Below are 19,647 nucleotides of genomic sequence, written 5' to 3'. Positions count from 1 at the left end.
AAAACGCCCATTTTATAATACAAAACCTGAAAATTTACTTCAAGGGTCAGACTCAGTCCCTGCTACCCGGGAAACGCAAGGACTGCGGAAAGCGCGGGCTTTTGAAAGCTGGCGAGGGGGCCGCTCTCTAGGAGGCGGGGCAGGTGTCGCAAAGAAAAGGAAAAAAAACCACACAAACCCCGCCCCGCGCTGCTTTACGGCACTCGCCCCGCCTCTCCGGGTGCGCTGAAGCCGGCAAACATGGTCGACATTTGTTTTCTCAGCCAGGGTTTGACTACCCTGGCAGGGTTGTTGCTCTTACCTTTCGGCAGCTTGGCCGCTAGTCAGATCGAGGTAGGAGTCAGGCCCTCTGAACAACAGGGCCCTGCGGGGGACAGCTGTGTCGTGGCCTTAAGCGTCCAGCAGATGTCCGATACACAGCCACGGAGCGAAGTCTCCTGGAATCACCCATCAGCCTCTTATTAAGATGACTGTGCTGGGGGGAGGGTGTCGCAGGGAACGGGAGAGGACGGTGACTGTCTGTTTCAACCTTTTAAAATGGCGAATGAAAAGAATCAAGTCCTGGGCGGCGGGAGAGGGCCTGATCCTTTGCTCCGAAGAGCGTGCAGTCCCTAGTAGGTCAGCTCTAGAGTGCCGCGCCTACGTCCCAGCTACCAAGCTACAACGTTCTACTAGGAATCAGATGGGTACAGTGTTTTATTTTTGGCTCACACTAAGTTCTGGCCAGATATAAAGCCTTTACTCTCCCGTGTACTCTGATAATACCTTCGTCCAGTTCTGCCGCCTACATCTCTAGCATAATTTTTCAGAATAGCAGACGTTTGAAAATTTGTGTCCAAAGTTTTATATTCGGACCTACCCCACCTCCTTGTGGGGTTTCTCCTATGCTGGAAACCTAGGATTAAAAAAAAAAAATGAACTCCTCTCTTTATTTCACATTTTAATCATCACTAAATTCTGTATTCTCAATATTTAAAATTGCTTTCACTTCTTCAGTTCCACTCGCTTGATGCAGGCCCTCGTCTTTTCTTGCCTGGACTATTTCAGTAACCTTATCTTGTTTTCTTCAGGCTTCCAAATTCCTTCTCTTTAGTCTTCATCAAAGTAAGTTTGATCAGATTATTCTTCAGATTGCATCCTTTCAGTGTTTTTGCACGGAGTAAAGTGTAAACATCATGATCTAGTCTCTGCCTACTTTCCAGTCTTCATATAGGAGCCCATTCTCCCCACCATCTCAGACGTTAGTCAGTCAGTTCAGTCGCTCAGTCGTATCCGACTCCTTGCGACCCCATGAATCGCAGCAGGCCAGGCCTCCCTGCCCATCACCAACTCCCGGAGTTCACTCAAACTCATGTCCATCGAGTCGGTGATGCCATCCAGGCATCTCATCCTCTGTCGTCCCCTTCTCCTCCTGCCCCCAATCCCTCCCAGCATCAGGGTCTTTTCCAATGAGTCAACTCTTTGCATGAGGTGGCCAAAGAATTGGAGTTTCAGCTTTAGCATCAGTCCTTCCAATGAACACCCAGGACTGATCTCAGACGTTGAGCTTAGACTAATGCTGAAAGCTTTTTAAATATGCAACTCTACCATTTTAAAAAGAAAGCATGCACATGCTTTCTTTATATTCATGAATTATCGCTAATTTATATATTCACTATGAAGCATGTTGTCTAGATAATATAAATATGTATAGAAATTCTATTTTTCTTATATATTCTAGCAGATTATTCTGTATAGTTTGTTTTGGATATTATTACTGTTTTTTGTAGTTATATAGTTGTGTTTTTTTACATTCTGATGTGTTATTCTTCCTGTTTCTTTGTTTGCTTATTTACTAAAATGCAGTGAAAGCTAACCCCTGTAGAACCTTTCCCTATTCTGTATTTTGCATTTACTGTTGTACTGTGTGCACTTGGCTAGTATAGCTCTCATCTATCATGTTATAACTCATGTATACTTTGTACTCACTATTATTCCATCATCTTTCATTTATAGGGCAATAGCTGCCTGCTTGGTTTGCCTCAAGTCATTCTTTCTTCAATCCAGTCTGTTCTCCAAGCCTCAGACAGTGTAACTTTTAAATACACAAATCTGACCATGTCACCTATATATACCTTAATGTTGTTTTAAGGATAAAGAGCCAAATCTTCGTTATGACCCATAGGCTCCTGCCTGCACCTCTGGTTCTATCTCCTCTCTCTGTCTTTAAAACTTCTAGTTATGCTAATCTTCCTTTTAGTTTCTAGAACCTTTAAGGTCCCCTCTGCCAATCGGATAATGTTCTCTCTGTCTGGAATTATTTTCCCTCTCTATCTGTTGAATCGTCACCCAAATCTCTCTGAAGAAACTTCCCCCACCATCCCTGCTGGGCTCCCCCTCCCATTCCCTGATCAGGCCAGGTCCCCCTGTTATACTCTGTTATGATACTGTATATCTTACCTTTAGAGAATTTGTAGTTTGTCCTTATCTGTTTGATGTGTGTCTAGTAACCTCTTTGGAGGCAAGTACTAGCACTGTTTCGCCCATTGTTGTGTTCTGAGCATTGAGAACAGTAGAACAGCTGGCGCGTGGTACCCAGTGAATGTGATGAATGAATGAATGTTATATTGTAGTGTAAAATGTTTGCATGCTTGTCTTTATTGACCTCAGGGATTCTTGAGAGAAAGCAGCATGCTTTTTTTTTTTTTACATAGTACCTGGCACATAATAGGTGCTCCACTAACCATATGTGGATTGAATAACTTTGCAGTGTCTATATTATCTTAACAACCACAAAAGAGTTTTGACATCTCAATTTTTTTCACTGAAGTCTTAAAAATGTGAGAATTTTGGAGCTAGAAGGGACATTAGAGATTATTCGGTCAGCTCTCATTTCTACATGAGGAAAATCAAGTCCAGAGAGCTAAATGACTTAGTCTAGTCTCACAGCCAGGTAAGGGATAGGATCTGGGCTGAAACCCAGATCTTCAGATTCCTAGCTCACTAATGCATGTTGTTTTCTTTAGCATCTGTTCAACTGTTGAGTAGTTTAAAAAGAGATATATATTGAGTTGGGTTGGCCAAAAAGTTCATTCTGGATTGTCCATAAGCCATAACAGGTATATATATAACACAGACACATGCACTCGATTGATTTTTTAATTTCATTCTTCTGGAAATTTTCTTCCTAGCTGAAAATTAAAAGAGCTAATATTTGTTTTGTAGTTATTTTTTTCCAATCACCATTCCTACATTCTGTGTGTCAGATAATGCTACCATTTTATAGATGGGGAAGCGGAAGCACAGGAAGTTAAGCAGCTTTCCTAAGTTTATACAGCTAGTGAGTAGTAGGGTCCAGATTTGAATCCAGGCAGTCTGATTGTTCTCATAATTAATGCTGTTTAGGAGCAGATCTGAGATCATTATGGTTTATATTCACTGTTATTTTAATGCATAATAAAAATCATATTCATTAGATGTCTGGATGGTACTGGATGTGGAGATTTTTAATGTTCCATGATGGCAAATGTAATTAAGATTTACTCTAACAGATAGTAAAATGGTACATGGAAGTATGCTAGAGAATGTATTCAATCAGATATATTGGTGAGTTCAAATAAAACAATAGGAAGCATTCAATATTCATTCCTATTCAGCAGGAAGGATATTGTTATGTGTAGAATGAAGACATGAAATAAGTCATTCACAATTTAAAGACTGAATGGAAAACTGGAAGCATGTGAGGAAGAGCTAACTGTATTTGAGATAAAATGTTTAAAAACAGCCCCTCTCACAATAACCCCTCAAATAAAATTATTTTGTCTTTCATAAAGTCAAATACTAAAATATTTATAAACTTGTGTGGTGATGACTTATTGTTATTGTAACTAAAAATTCCATGTATCTTAACTGCCCTTTATCAGTCTTTATTCTGGGAAATTTGACTTTCTTCTAATCTTTTTGCTGTTATTTGATTACTAGGATCAAGCAGAACAGTTCTTTAGAAGTGGCCATACAAACAACTGGGCAGTTTTGGTAAGTATTGAGAAGGTTTGCCTTGTTTACATTAGATACATGTCTGAGAAATTTTGTGTGAATCAAATTCTTAAGAGTAAAATTTATTTCTTGTAACAGAAATTATGGCTATATTTAATTGACCACATCAACTAATAATATTCTTTGCTTCCAATATATCTGTCAAGTGGTGATGTGTAAATAAATAGAAAGATAAGCTAGAGATCCTGTTGTTAAAGGAAGTATTTTATGAAGTGTAGTGGTATTCTAATGACAGAAACTAGTAACTTACATTGAATATTTCTTATCTATAATGTTAGTTTATAGAAACTCTCTACTTTGGCTATTTTCTTAAAAAATTTTTTATTTTTTGTTTACAAAAATAAATGATCATTGTAGAAAATTCAAGTTATACAGAAATGTTTAGAAGAAGACAGATTAATTTTATGTTATTGTGATTAAATAGAATAGTAACATGTCTCGTGACTCATTTCCTTGTTGTTCAGGTTCATGACTCATTTTCTTGTTCTTCAGGAACAAATACCTCTTATATGCTACCACCTCCTAAGAGATTTTATAAAGGAATTGAACAAAAGCTGCTCATGATAAGAAGAGAGGTTTTAGTGATCACTTAAATTGGGCAAAACTGTGAAGTAGCAGGCCATGATCCACCAGTTTGAGAGGATAACTTGTTTTGTAGAAAACTAAAGTGTTAGTTGCTCAGTTGTGTCTGACTCTTTGTGATCCTATGGACTGTAGTGTACCAGGCTCCTCTGTCCATGGGATTTTCCAGGCAGGAATACTGGAGTGGGTTGCCATTTCCTTCTCCAGGGGATCTTCCCTACCTGGGAATTGAACCTGGGTCTCCCTCATTGCAGGCAGATTCTTTACTCTCTGAGACACCAGGGAAGTGTAGGAAACTTAGGAGCACTTCCAGTTAGTCTCTCTATGGAAATTCTTAAAAGAGGGAATAACTGCCTATGTGCAGACAGCTAATTTCCAAAAGGCTCCTTTAGAATAGAAGCCTGTTAGTGTTAGCTTATACCACACACATATTAAACTCTTCCTTGTTCTGGGAACTTCCATGTTCTTGAAATAGCCCCTCTCTAATCTCAGCAACCTGGGTCTCCGTAGAGAAACTGAGGGTGAAAAAGAATTACCACTGAGTATTTCACAACTGCTGTTTTCATATTTGTGCAATATTTTACACATTAATGGCTTCCCTGGTACTCAGACGGTAAAGAATCTACCAGCAATGCTACTGGGGAGACCTGGGTTTGATCCCTGAGTTGGGAAGATCCCCTGGAGAAGGGAATGGCCACCTACTCCAGTATTCTTGCTTGGAAAATTCCATGGGCAGAGGAGCCTGGTGGGCTACAGTCCATAGGGTCACAAAGAGTTGGACATGACTGAGCAACTAACACTCTTACACGTTAACTCAGATTTACTAGAGCGAGACTTCAGTAAATTGTACTTTCTTAAATGGAAAATTATGAAATTTGACCAGGAATGGCTGAGTTGAAAGTATAAAACATACATTTCTTTCAATGTTATTTCATTCAAATTAAATATATATATACACACACACACAAACGTGTGTGTGTGTATATATATATTCCAACTACCCCTCCCCCCTGACCCTCCTAGTTTGAATTAGTTTTAGTTTTGACTGGATGATTAGAGGTAAATGAAATGCCCCTTAGCTCTTGTAATATGACTGAGAAAACTTTCCACCAGAGGGAGGTAGAAGAAAATTGGATTCCATTTTAGTTTCAGGATCTGCTTTGATTAAAACATTTTTGTCTCTGTTTAATAAGAGTTATATAATCCATACTCCTGGTGAAAAAAAGTAATACTGATGGGTAGTGATTTTGTTTCTGTCTTTTTTGGTTTAGGTTTTTGTAATATAGGCAATAGGATAGTGAAAATCCTTGAATACATATTTTTGCATGCTTCAGTTCAGTTCAGTCGCTCAGTTGTGTCCAGCTCTTTGTGACCCCATGGACTACAGCATGCCAGGCTTCCCTGTCCACCACTGACTCCTGGAGCTTACTCAAACTCATGTCCATTGAGGCGGTCATGCCATCCAAGCATTTTATCCTCTGGTGTCCCCTTCTCCTCACACCTTCAATCATTCCCAGCATCAGGGTCTTTTCCAGTGAGTCAGTTCTTCACATCAGGTGGCCAAAGTATTGGAGTTTCAGCTTCAACATCAGTCCTTCCAATGAATATTCAGGACTGATTTCCTCTAGGATAGACTGGTTGGATCTCCTTGCACTCCAAGGGACTCTCAGGAGTCTTCTCCAACACCACAGTTCAAAAGCATGAGTTCTTTGGTGCTCAGCTTTCTTTATAGTCCAACTTTCACATCCATAGATCAGATCAGATCAGATCAGTTGCTCAGTCGTGTCCGACTCTTTGCGACCCCATGAATTGCAGCACGCCAGGCCTCCCTGTCCATCACCAACTCCCGGAGTTCACTCAGACTCACGTCCATCGAGTCAGTGATGCCATCCAGCCATCTCATCCTCGGTCGTCCCCTTCTCCTCCTGCCCCCAATCCCTTCCAGCATCAGAGTCTTCCAATGAGTCAACTCTTCGCATGAGGTGGCTAAAGTACTGGAGTTTCAGCTTCAGCATCATTCCTTCCAAAGAAATCCCAGGGCTGATCTCCTTCAGAATGGACTGGCTGGATCTCCTTGCAGTCCAAGGGACTCTCAAGAGTCTTCTCCAACACCACAGCTCAAAAGCATCAATTCTTCGGTGCTCAGCCTTCTTCACAGTCCAACTCTCACATCTATACATGACCGTAGGAAAAACCATAGCCTTGACTAGACGAACCTTTGTTGGCAAAGTAATGTCTCTGCTTTTGAATATGCTATCTAGGTTGGTCATAACTTTCCTTCCAAGGAGTAAGCGTCTTTTAATTTCATGGCTGCAGTCACCATCTGCAGTGATTTTGGAGCCCAGAAAAATAAAGTCTGACACTATTTCCACTGTTTCCCCATCTACTTCCCATGAAGTGATGGGACCGGATGCCATGATCTTCGTTTTCTGAATGTTGAGCCTTAAGCCAACCTTTTCACTCTCCACTTTCAGTTTCATCAAGAGGCTTTTGAGTTCCTCTTCACTTTCTGCCATAAGGGTGGTGTCATCTGCATATCTGAGGTTATTGATATTTCTCCTGGCACTCTTGATTCCAGCTTGTGTTTCTTCCAGTCCAGCGTTTCTCATGATGTACTCTGCATATAAGTTAAATAAACAGGGTGACAATATACAGCCTTGACGAACTCCTTTTCCTATTTGGAACCAGTCTGTTGTTCCATGTTCAGTTCTAACTGTTGCTTCCTGACCTGCATATAGGTTTCTCAAGAGGCAGGTCAGGTGGCCTGGTATTCCCATTTCTTTCAGAATTTTCCACAGTTTATTGTGATCCACACAGTCAAAGCCTTTGGCATAGTCAATAAAGCAGAAATAGATGTTTTTCTGGAACTCTTTTGCTTTTTCCATGATCCAGCGGATGTTGGCAATTTGATCTCTGGTTCCTCTGCCTTTTCTAAAACCAGCTTGAACATCAGGAAGTTCATGGTTCACATATTGCTGAAGCCTGGCTTGGAGAATTTTGAGCATTACTTTACTAGGGTGTGAGATGAGTGCAATTGTGCAGTAGTTTGAGCATTCTTTGGCATTGCCTTTCTTTGGGATTGGAATGAAAACTGACCTTTTCCAGTCCTGTGGCCACTGCTGAGTTTTCCAAATTTGCTGGCATATTGAGTGCAGCATTTTCACAGCATCATCTTTTAGGATTTGGAATAGCTCAACTGGAATTCCATCACCTCCACTAGCTTTGTTCGTAGTGATGCTTTCTAAGGCCCACTTGACTTCACATTCCAGGATGTCTGTCTCTAGGTCAGTGATCACACCATCGTGATTATCTGGGTCTTGAAGGTCATTTTTGTACAGTTCTTCTGTGTATTCTTGCCATCTCTTCTTAATATCTTCTGCTTCTGTTAGGTCCATACCATTTCTGTCCTTTATCGAGCCCATCTTTGCATGAAATGTTCCTTTGGTATCTACTGGAAAAACCAAACTTTGACTAGATGGACCTTTGTCGGCAAAGTAATATCTCTCCTTTTTAGTATGCTGTCTAGGTTGGTCATAGCTTTCTTCCAAGGAGCAAGCATATTTTAATTTCATGGCTGCAGTCACCATCTGCAGTGATTTTGGAACCCCAAAAGATAAAGTCTGTCACTGTTTCCATTGTTTCCCCTCTTTTTGCCATGAAGTGATGAGACCAGATGCCATAATGTTAGTTTTCTGAATATTGAGCTTTAAGCCAACTTTTTCACTCTCCTCTTTAACTTTCATCAAGAGGCTCTTTAGTTCTGCACTTTCTGCCATAAGGGTGGTGTCATCTGTATATCTGAGGTTATTGATATTTCTCCCGGCAGTCTTGATTCCAGCTTGGGCTTCATTCAGCCCAGCATTTTTCATAATGTACTCTGCATAGAAGTTAAATAAGCAGGGTGACAATATACAGCCTTGACATACTCCTTTTCCTATTTGGAACCAGTCTGTTTTTCCGTGTCCAGTTCTAGCTGTTTCTTCTTGACCTGCATACAGATTTCTCAGGAGGCAGATAAGGTGGTCTGGTATTCTCTTGTCTTTCAGAATTTTCCACAGTTTGTTGTTATCCACACAGTCAAAGGCTTTGGCATAGTGAATAAAGCAGAAGTAGATGTTCTACTGGAACTCTCTCGCTTTTTCAATGATCCAGTGGATGTTGGCAATTTGATCTCTGGTTCCTCTGCCTTTTCTAAAACCAGCTTGAACATCTGGAAGTTCACGGCTCACGTACTGTTGGAGTCTGACTTGGAGAATTTTGAGCATTACTTTGCCAGTGTGTGAGATGAGTGTTGTTGTGTGGTTGTTTGAGCATTCTTAACATTGCCTTTCTTTGGGATTGGAGTGAAAACTGACCTTTTCCAGTCCCGTGGCCACTGCTGAGTTTTCCAAATTTGCTGGCATATTGAGCTCAGCACTTTCACAGCATCATCTTTTAGGATTTGGAATAGCTCAACTGGAATTCCATCACCTCCACTAGTTTTGTTCATAGTGATACTTCTTCAGGCTCACTTGACTTTACATCCAGGATGTCTGGGTCTAGGTGAGTGATCACACCATTGTGATTATCTGGATCATGAAGATCTTTTTTGTATGGTTCTTCTGTGTATTCTTGCCACCTCTTCTTAATATCTTCTGCTTCTATTAGGTTCATACCATTTCTGTCCTTTATTGTGCCCATCTTTGTATGAAATGTTCCCTTGGTATCTCTAATTTTCTTGAAGAGATCTCTAGTCTTTCCCATTCAATTATTTTCCTCTGTTTCTTTGCATTGATCACTGATCATTGATTTTACATGCTTATATGAGCTAAATCAAAAAATAAGTACATTTTAAATCTTGGTGTATATTGCAGATTACCCTCTTAGAAGGTTTATATTAGTTTACCTTCCCATAAGTAGGATATGAGTGTTCAATCTCCACAGCCTTGCCAATAATATGAATTGTCAGGCTTTTGGATGGTTATCAATTTGATTTATGTTTTTAAAATTATGACAGAAGTTGAGCATTGTTAAAAGTTTCATTGTCCATTTTTAATACCTTTATTATGAAATGCTTGGTCTCATCCTTTGCCCATTTTTCAGAATGGAATTGTTCATCTTATTAAGTTATAATTGTTTCAAGTTTTTCATTTCTGTTAGGGTTATATGGTACGTTTTTCTTTAATGTAGTCAAAAATTTTAGTGTTTTCCTTATTGGATTCCAGGTCGAAAATTCATTGTAATTAAAAAGGCTTGTAGTTCCTTTCCACTTGCAGGGGCGAGAACGTTTGTGATGTTCTCTGTTATTATACTTAAACCATCAGTAGAAGTATGTGATAGGAGGTAGGATGCTTAGCAGGTAGGTGCACTACCAACCAACCCCAGTCTCTGATTTTTCCTTTGGAATAGATGCTTGAGCGGGCTGACTTCTGAGGCACCGCATTACATTTTCCTTGTATCCTTGGTATCTTTTTTAGGGATCAGTCTTTTTTTTTTAAGTGTAAAGTTTGTTGGAATCATTTCTGGTTTTCTGTTCAGTTCAACAGCTTCTTTATGATGCATTCTCTTATGTGCATATAAAATCATTTTCTATGCTCTGTTTTTATCTCTATCTTACATTTTTCACAACTAAAATTAGGAAGCTATCCAGAGTGAAAGGAATAGTATATAACCTTCTATTCTGCGATGAGATTATGGTCCTTGTCTTGGATTCTAAAGAATTTAATATTTTAGGAATAAGAACATTATAAGATCACATAAATTGAGAGTAACTAAGTTGATTCAATATTTGATTAAATTCCACAAAGATTTGTTTTCTCTTAAGCTGAATAGTTTTTTAAATTTAAGACAAGTTATGAAAGACATCTTTCTAGGGAGGTTGGTTTTATTGACAATTCTTTAGGTGCTTTGCTGTTTGTAGGCCTGATTATGGTACACTTTTTAGGCATCTCTATATCCTACTTAAAGAGAAGTAATTTTGTAACTGTACTTTATTTTGATTCCTACAAATAATATATTTGTTTTGATACTTTAGGTTTGTACATCCAGATTCTGGTTTAATTATCGACATGTTGCGAATACTCTTTCTGTTTATAGAAGTGTCAAGAGGCTAGGTATTCCTGACAGGTAAGAATTCTTAATAAAGCTTAACTCTGGGCTTCAGTGAAAATTGCCTTTAGATGACTGTTATTATATTTGTGTATTTGTGTTATTTTTGAAAAACATAAAGAAACCTAATTTGAAGTTATTTTGTTATTGTTACAGCACACTGTCATGTATAAAGTAGTTTTAACTTAAGACTATAATGGCAAATTATATACAACAGCAATCAATAAATACTAAGGTAGGCAGATTTGATAAAGTGTAATTGTTCAGTGTCCCTTATTTAATTATTCAGTGCCTCAGTCTGGGTTTAATTGTAGGTAACAGAAGGCAATTCTGACTGATTCAAGTAGAAAAGATGTTTATTGAAAACATATTGATTAGTTTACCAATTTGCTGGGAGGGCTGAGCCCTTGAAGAGTCAGGAACAGGAGAGACTACGTAACAGAAAAGACATGTCTAAAAATCATAGCATAAAGCCAGTCTGATGACAGGAATGCAGCTTCGAATTGCTGAAGGCCAGAGAAGGCAATGGTACCCCACTCCAGTACACTTGCCTGGAAAATCCCATGGATGGAGGAGCCTGGTAGGCTGCAGTCCATGAGGTCGCTAAGAGTTGGACACGACTGAGCGACTTCACTTTGACTTTTCACTTTCATGCATTGGAGAAGGAAATGGCAGCCCACTCCAGTGTTCTTGCCTGGAGAATCCCAGGGACGGGGGAGCCTCATGGACTGCTGACTATGGGGTCGCACAGGGTCGGACATGACTGAAGCGACTTAGCAGCAGCAGCAGACTCAGCTACTACACAGCTGCCACTGTTGCCTTTGGAAACTTAATGTTGCTACTGCTGCCAAAATCTGACCTTTGTTGTCCCAGTTTCTTACCATCTCCAGCTTTTAATTTAGAGTACTTGATGGGAATGTCACGTTGGCAGAGCATAGATTAAGTGCCCATATCCATGCTGCAGGGGTGACGGGAAGAATGACTATGGGGCACTGTTGGCTTCTGTATAGGGAGGGCGCCTCTGCCTTCTGTGAAGACTCGTAAAGGGGTATATTCCCTAATTGTATTAGGGAGCTCAGGTACTAAGCAGAGCTTCTACACCTCCACCGGCAAATATCTGTCCTCCACCTTTGGTTTGTCAGATATGCTAGATCTATTTTGGCTACTTCGGAAGCAGTCATAGAAGAAACTGCAGTCAGTTTGGTTACTTAGGTGTGATTCATCTAGTCCTATGGTTCCTCTCTGCCATGTGAGGCAGTGTGGAAGGAGCTTTGCAGTTAGATCTGAGTTTGAAATCTGGGTTCAGTGGTTCAGTGGTGATTTCGGTCAGTCACTTTGCCATACTAAGCCTGTTTCCTTGGCTATTACCTGGTGATGGTACCACCTTCTTTGCAGGACTTAGGTACTTAAAATAAAGTGAATAGAAATATATATAAAATGCTGTAGGAGTAGAAAGGAAGCAGTGCATGACTCAAGAAACAAATTTACAGTCTATGTCAATAGATCATTTTAACCTAACAAGCTGACAACTATAGCCTATAACTGTAGCTATAATTTAATTCCTGTATTTCATCTGGAAATTAAGGCATCTTGGTAATATCACTTTTAAAAAGTACATTAGGTCTGAGAAAGGATGATTTGTTATATGAAGTATAAGAATTATTCTTGTCATTAGCTGATTACTGTTATTTGTTCTCTTCAAATAGGTGTATGTGGTTAATCTGTTGATTTTTAACTGCTATTGCTTCTATACCAAACATGCTCCTCCAGGGAATTACTATGCATTAGTTGGCAGTAGGTTTCACTTTGGTAAATGAATCTTTGTCCTGTCTATTATTCATTTGTTGTTGTTTAGTTAAGTCATGTCTGACTCTTTTGCAACCCCATGGACTGTACCTGCCAGTCTGCTCTGTCCATAGGATTTCCCAGGCAAGAATACTGGAGTGGGTTGCCATTCCGTTCTCTAGGGGATCTTTCTGACCCAGGGATCAAATCCACGTCTTCTGCATTGGCAGGCGGATTCTTTATCCCTGAGTGACCTGGGAAGCCCCTTATAAGTCATTAGGTTTTTTTTTTAATGATTTAAATTTTAGAAGGACTGAACTGTACAAAAAAGATCTTCACGATTCAGATAATCATGATGGTGTGATCACTGACCTAGAGCCAAACATCCTGGAATGTGAAGTCAAATGGGCCTTAGGAAGTATCACTATGAACAAAGCTAGTGGAGGTGATGGAATTCCAGTTGAGCTATTTCAAATCCTGAAAGATGATGCTGTGAAAATGCTGCACTCAATATGCCAGCAAATGTGGAAAACTCAGCAGTGTCCACAGGACTGGAAAAGGTCAGTTTTCACTCCAATCCCAAAGAAAGGCAATGCCAAAGAATGCTCAAACTACTGCACAATTGCACTCATCTCACATGCTAGTAAAGTAATGCTCAAAATTCTCCAAGCCAGACTTCAGCAATACGTGAACCATGAACTTCCAGATGTTCAAGCTGGTTTTAGAAAAGGCAGAGGAACCAGAGACCAAATTGCCAACATTTGCTGGATCATGGGAAAAGCAAGAGAGTTCCAGAAAAACATCTATTTCTGCTTTATTGACTATGCCAAAGGCTTTGACTGTGTAGATCACAATAAACTGTGGAAAATTCTGAAAGAGATGGGAATACCAGGCCACCTGACCTGCCTCTTGAGAAACTTGTATGCAGGTCAGGAAGCAACAGTTAGAACTGGACATGGAACAACAGAGTGGTTCCAAATAGGAAAAGGAGTACGCCAAGGCTGTATATTGTCACCCTGCTTATTTAACTTAAATGCAGAGTATATCATGAGAAACGCTGGGCTGGAGGAAGCACAAGCTGGAATCAAGAGTGCCGGGAGAAATATCAATAACCTCAGATATGCAGATGACACCACCCTTATGGCAGAAAGTAAAGAAGAACTAAAGAGCCTCTTAATGAAAGTGAAAGAGGAGAGTGAAAAAGTTGGGTTAAAGCTCAACATTCAGAAAATGAAGATCATGGCATCTGGTCCCTTCACTTCATGGCAAATAGATGAGGAAACAGTGGCTGACTATTTTTTGGGGCTCCAAAATCACTGTGGATGGTGATTGCAGCCATGAAATTAAAAGATGCTTACTCCTTGGAAGGCAAGTTATGACCAACCTAGATAGCATATTCAAAAGCAGAGCCATTACTTTGCCAACAAAGGTCCGACTAGTCAAGGCTATGGTTTTTCACAGTGGTCATGTGTGGATGTGAGAGTTGGACTGTGAAGAAAGCTGAGTGCCGAAGAATTGATGCTTTTGAACTGTGGTGTTGGAGAAGACTCTTGAGAGTCTCTTGAACTGCAAGGAGATCCGCATCCTAAAGGAGATCAGTCCTGGGTGTTCACTGGAAGGACTGCTGTTGAAGCTGAAACTCCAATATTTTGGCCACCTGATGCAAAGAGCTGACTCATTTGAAAAGACCCTGATGTTGGGAAAGATTGAAGGCAGGAGGAGAAGGGGATGACAGAGGATGAGATGATTAGATGGCATCACTGACTCAATGGACATGAGTTTGGGTAGTCTCCAGGAGTTGGTGATGGACAGGGAGGCCTGGCATGCTGCGGTTCATGGGGTCACAAAGAATCGGACATGACTGAGTGACTGAACTGAACTGAACTGAAGGTTTAAATGACTTGTTTAAATGATTTAAGTTTTAGAAGAATTTAAGCTTTAGAAGGACTTCTTAGAAACAGAGTATAACCATGGCGTGTATTTTATATATTAGGTTTTTCCCAAGGTTTCTGAAGAATTTTCTTATTCTTGTTTCGTGCTTTCCTCTCTATATCTTTGATTATGAAGTCTTTGTTGGGGAATGAATTTGAGATTTAAATAGTTGATGATTTGAACTATTTGTTGCTTAGCAAACAGAGATCAATGGAATAGATTCTGTTTGATTTTTAACCTATTATGGTGAATATTCTTCTTCCTGATGACTTATTCCTGCTTTACTTCTACCTGGATTAAGAGCAAAAATACAATTATAAGTAAATTTTAGTCAGAAAGTAATACGCTATTATGAAATGATAGTCTGGAAACTTAAAATCATTAAGAGCAGTTTTCAGTTTTAATGCTGGAATTTCAAAATACTGTTTGAATTTATTTTATACTTTAATGAACATTTTCAAGTTAAAGCAGTATAATCCTGTGTATCCTGAGAAGAATGACTGGTCACTGCATTGAATAAAAATTATGAGTATAACTGTATGTTGTTTACACTGTTTGCTTTTTTAAAGGAGCGTTTTACTTTGTCTTTTAATGCAAAATATTTGCATTTAGCTTTTCCATATACTTCAGTAAGAAACTAGTTCATGTCAGAAATCATTTCCTACAACATATGATTTTGTGATTCAGAGATGATTGCCCTTTATTGTGGAAGTTCACATCAATTCCTTAGATCCTGTTTGAAATATCACATTAGTTGTATCAGTACTCTTGTTCTGATTTCTCTTTGATTTTCTGTCTGTATTTCACTTACTCTGACTGTACTGAGATATTCTCTCTGCCTGGAATAGTTGTCTATATACTTCTGGCTCACTGCTAAAAAAACCTGACTGTGATTCTGAATCACTTATGGTACTTGTTGAAAATACTGATTCTTCAGCTTCACCCCTGGAGAGTCTAATTCACAAAATCTGAAGTGAATCTTAGATATCAGTTTTATATGTGCTTCTGTGCACAACCAAGTTAGAAAGCACGGCTGTAGCTTTTACCTGACCTTCCAAATTCACTTTCATACTTCTTCAAAAAAGCTTTTCCTGACCTTCTTTGCTTTCGTAGTATCCTTTGTATGTACTTTGATTATAACATGGTTACACTAATTATAGTATGTCTCCCTTATTAGATTATTAACTCTTTGAAGGGAACAAGGATTATATTTTATTTCACTTTGTACTTATAGCATCCAGCACAGTGCCTGGATAGTAGGTGCTCAGTAGATGTTGGATAAATTAACTTGTGACTGGGAAATACTTTACCCAGTTCAGTTGAGTTCAGTTCAGTCGCTCAGTTGTGTCTGACTCTTTGCGACCCCATGGACTGCAGCATGCCAGACCTCCCTGTCTATCACCAACTCCTGGAGTTTGCTCAAACTCATGTCCGTTGAGTTGGTGATGCCATCCAACCATCTCATCCTCTGTTGTCTTCTTCTCCCGCCTTCAGTCTTTCCCAGTATCAGGGTCTTTTCAAATGAGTCAGTTCTTCGCACCAGGTGGCCAAAGTATTAACCAGTTAGGCAAAGCAAACACAAGTTCGTACTTTAAAAGTAAGAACATTTCTGTCTTCTAAAGTGTACATCTAGTTTTTAGCAAATTTATGTGTTATAAAAGACTTTTTAACACATAGGTTGTCAGAATTTTATAATACTATATCAAAATATTGATTCAGAGAGGGAATTTAATGGTTATGGGGGAAAACAAAACGACGTGCCCACAAGATCTTCATAATTGCCCTCCAACTTGTCTATTACCCTGTTCACACTTAAGTTGCACAGAGTTCAGCTGTCTTGCACTTTGTGGCCGTGCTTTCTGTAACCTTACCCGCCCACAGAGAGTTTGTTTTTCTTTGCTTGGTTTTAGCTTCCTGAAATATTTCACTATTTTTAGGAAATTCTGTGTCCTAAATTAATAGTTTTGGACTAAATCTCTGTTTTGCTATCTCCAGTATACTTTATATGCTTAAGATGAGGAAGAGAAAAGGAGTTAAGCAGAGGTTAGGTTCTAAAGTCAGTATGTGAAGCAAAAATGGAGCCATTTATTCTTACAGGTTTCTTAAATAGCACATAAAGTACAACATGGCATTATCTTTCATCAAGTCTAACACAGCCAGTTTTAGAGTAATGCTAGAACAAAAATACTGTGTTCTTTTTCTTTGATGGAACATTTGATGAAGTGGTTTACTTCGGATTAAAGGACATATTATATGAAAAATATCCATATCTTTTTTAACACTAGAATCGTGATGCTCGTGCTGTGAGAGGCACAAGAGAATTGAGACTGACTGAGAGAATGTAGAATCATAGCTCCCATCTCATCTCATGTTGACTTTGGGGAATAAATGCTTGAGTAATTGGGTGGATGAAATCTGTCTCTCCTTTTTTGGCTCAATGCATAAGAATTAAGTTTATGGAGTTAAATGTGTATATAATTACTTAGCTCTACCACAAGCTGGGTGGATATGAGTTTTTATAACAATCTCTATCTTATAAATAATTTCTATAGTTAAATCCTGTAGTTTTTCTTTTTTTAAAATTCATCTTTTTATTGATGTAGAGTTGATTTGCAGTGTTGTATTAATTTCAGCTGTATAGAATAGTGATTCAGTGATGGTCCAGTAGCTATTCTGGTACTTTTTTTCCCCTTACTCTGTATTTTAATAATTATATGAGATTAATATTCCTAATTTAAAAGCTTTATTCTCTCCTTATCCATAAATTCTTGCAAAACAAAGTACCAGTCCTTTATTCTGGAACTCAAGGCCTTTGTAGTCTGTCTATATCTAATATTCTGATCATTTCAGTTTTTTATGCTTCCTTCTTATAAGTCTCTGTATTGGCATCTGTCATTGCCTTATACCTGTTCTTTCGCCTATAGTTTTTTTCCTTCTTCCCTCCTTTCAGATTTTCATGTGTCCAAATTCACTTCATACATTCCCTAAAGCTTTTTTGGTCCTTCTTGTGTAAATATTTTATTTATATTTCTGTCAAGGCACTTTTTTGTATGTATTGATCTTATTTCTTCAAGGCAGTTTCTGATACTATTTTTTGTATTCCAATACGTTCTTTAGTATATTGTGCAAAGTTGAATGAATGAATGAATGAATGGATAGTATACTAAAGGCCCCTAGTTAAGTGGAATTTAATTGGTCTGGGATAGAAAGGAAATATTTATGAATATTGCTTGCTTATAGTTGTTTAAGATCTTGATTCAAAAACTCTTCTGAGCTGAAAGTGCTCTGTAGTGGATTTTATAACTATTCCCTGAGTCCTACTTTTGGGATCCATGGGTAGGATGATCCCACCAAGGGGTCTTCAGATTCATTTCTTTCTATCAGATTAACTTCAACTTATTCTCTATCTTCTTACTGTTTAAGTTCCTCAGGATGCACTTTTTTATTTTTGGTCGGTTGTCCTTTTTAACTTCTTTCTCACGTAATAAATATTAGAATTATAAATGTGAATTCCGATAATGTTGTAAATTAAAAAAGAAAAAAAATCACTAACTGCCTATTATTGTGGTTTTTAAAATCAGGTTGGTAACATAGCTTTTGACTAACAATTCTTTAGGTTGCTGTGAATTAGGTCTTATACTTAAGAGGGTATTGTGTGAGGTGGAGCATTAATAAGATACTTCAGGAATTTTCTTATATATTTTTTCATTAAAATAATATGGAGAAGGCCATAGATATAGTTCTTTGGAGATGCTTGTGGCTTTCCAATAAGGTCAGCCAAAATGGACCTCTATTTTTGGCTTCCTTTTCCACTGCCCTGCAGCATACATTCACTATCCACCATAATTCAGATACTGTGATAGGCATTTTATAATGAATTATTTCATCTATCTCTTGAGACCTTTATGGGAGAACTCCCTAGCTGCCATTTTCATATTGAAAATTGTTATTCAGAATGGTTAAATGACTTGCTTAAGGTCCATTAAAGGTACCATTAAATAATAAAACCAGAATTTGAATTCAGGTGTTGTGATTTTATGGCTGGAACATTTCTATTATTTCACAGCTGTCTCTTCCCTAAGAAATTGCAACAGATAATATTTAGGTAACATTTACAATTAGAGAATTCTTTTAATAACATGATCTAATTTTATTCTTATGACAGTCCTGTAGCGGTTGGTATAATTATGAACAAGGATCATTTAATACCTTATTTAATTAGAAAGGTATATCTACATGTTGAATGTAGTGCTTATGAAAATCATTCATATTAATTGAGTAATATAATGAATGCCTCTCCTGTTTTCTCATTTTTTAATTTTTTCCATAGCTTTTACTGTTGTCTGAGTCCTCATTATTTCATGTTTCATGTACTTCATGCCTCTGTACTTCAGCAGCTTTGTAGCTGTTTATTCCTTGTTTCTAGCGTCTTTCGCCCTCCAACTCATCCTACACACAGCTGTTAGAATTATCTTTCTCAGATATTGCTTTCATCTTTTAACTCCCACGATCAACAACCTGCAGTGACTGTTGTTTCTCTAAAAAATTACATAAATTTCAACCAGCCTTCAGTCTTCACTGCTTTGTTAATAATAACTTACTACGTTCATCTGTTGATTTGTTCTTTGTCTACTACGTAATACTTATTAACTCCTATTTCTATTTTTTTTAACCATTCATCCTTCTTAGAACACTTAGAATATCCTCGTGCTGTCCTTTCCTACCCATAAAGCTTTCTTTCTTTGTGTCGCTATGTAGAATTTTGTACATGGAGGTCACTGAGTGATATTTTTTTAAACCATTCCTATTAATTTATAAAACTTTCTCAATAATAAATATATATTTAAAATTTTATTCTACTACTATTTTTATTTTATAATTTTGCCTCATTTTTTGTGAACAAAAGGACTAAAAAGTAGTAAAACGCTTTGTAAATAATTTGTAATATATTATTGTAGTTATTGTCAAGATAATATTAACTTGTACTTTTGAGTGTTCTGCTTCTTGTCTTGTGTCATTTCCCAACAGTTTTTTTCTCATATTTTGCAAAAATATAAATAATAATGTTTGAATATAGATCCTTATGTATTCTGAGCAGTCTTCTTGTTTTATTCTCACGTTGGCAGCTGATCTATCTACCGCTCCATGTGATGTACTTGGTGAAGTACATAATATCTTGAATAGGTAAACATTTAGAATAGTTAAGAAGCTAAAATGTGCTCTGAG

General features: G+C 38.2%; 1 protein-coding gene across 6 annotated transcripts in view; it reads left to right on the top strand.

Annotated features, from left to right (window-relative positions):
- The first annotated feature begins 222 nt into the window (after window positions 1-222).
- The window catches only part of PIGK (phosphatidylinositol glycan anchor biosynthesis class K), a 136,514-nt gene continuing 117,089 nt past the window's right edge, over window positions 223-19,647 (top strand). For 3 of the 6 annotated variants that reach the window (XR_015160286.1, XM_086390650.1, XM_086390649.1), the window contains exons 1-3: window positions 223-333; window positions 3,961-4,014; window positions 10,631-10,722. Coding sequence is in view for 2 of the 6 variants with exons in the window: in XM_086390650.1 (XP_086246776.1) it covers window positions 241-333; window positions 3,961-4,014; window positions 10,631-10,722 (239 nt within the window). In the remaining 4 variants the exon portion in view is untranslated. Of the gene's footprint in view, window positions 687-3,960; window positions 4,015-10,630; window positions 10,723-19,647 lie in introns of all 6 variants that reach the window. The other 3 variants (XR_015160287.1, XM_086390652.1, XM_086390651.1) reach the window with 1 other exon arrangement.

Source organism: Bos grunniens, chromosome 3 (genome assembly GCF_055505025.1).
Source record: "Bos grunniens cultivar Pamir isolate PY7600 chromosome 3, Bosgru_T2T1.0, whole genome shotgun sequence".
Classification (NCBI taxonomy): domain Eukaryota; kingdom Metazoa; phylum Chordata; class Mammalia; order Artiodactyla; family Bovidae; genus Bos; species Bos grunniens.
Note: the sequence above shows the minus strand (reverse complement) of the source record. Positions and strands in the feature narration are given on the sequence as shown.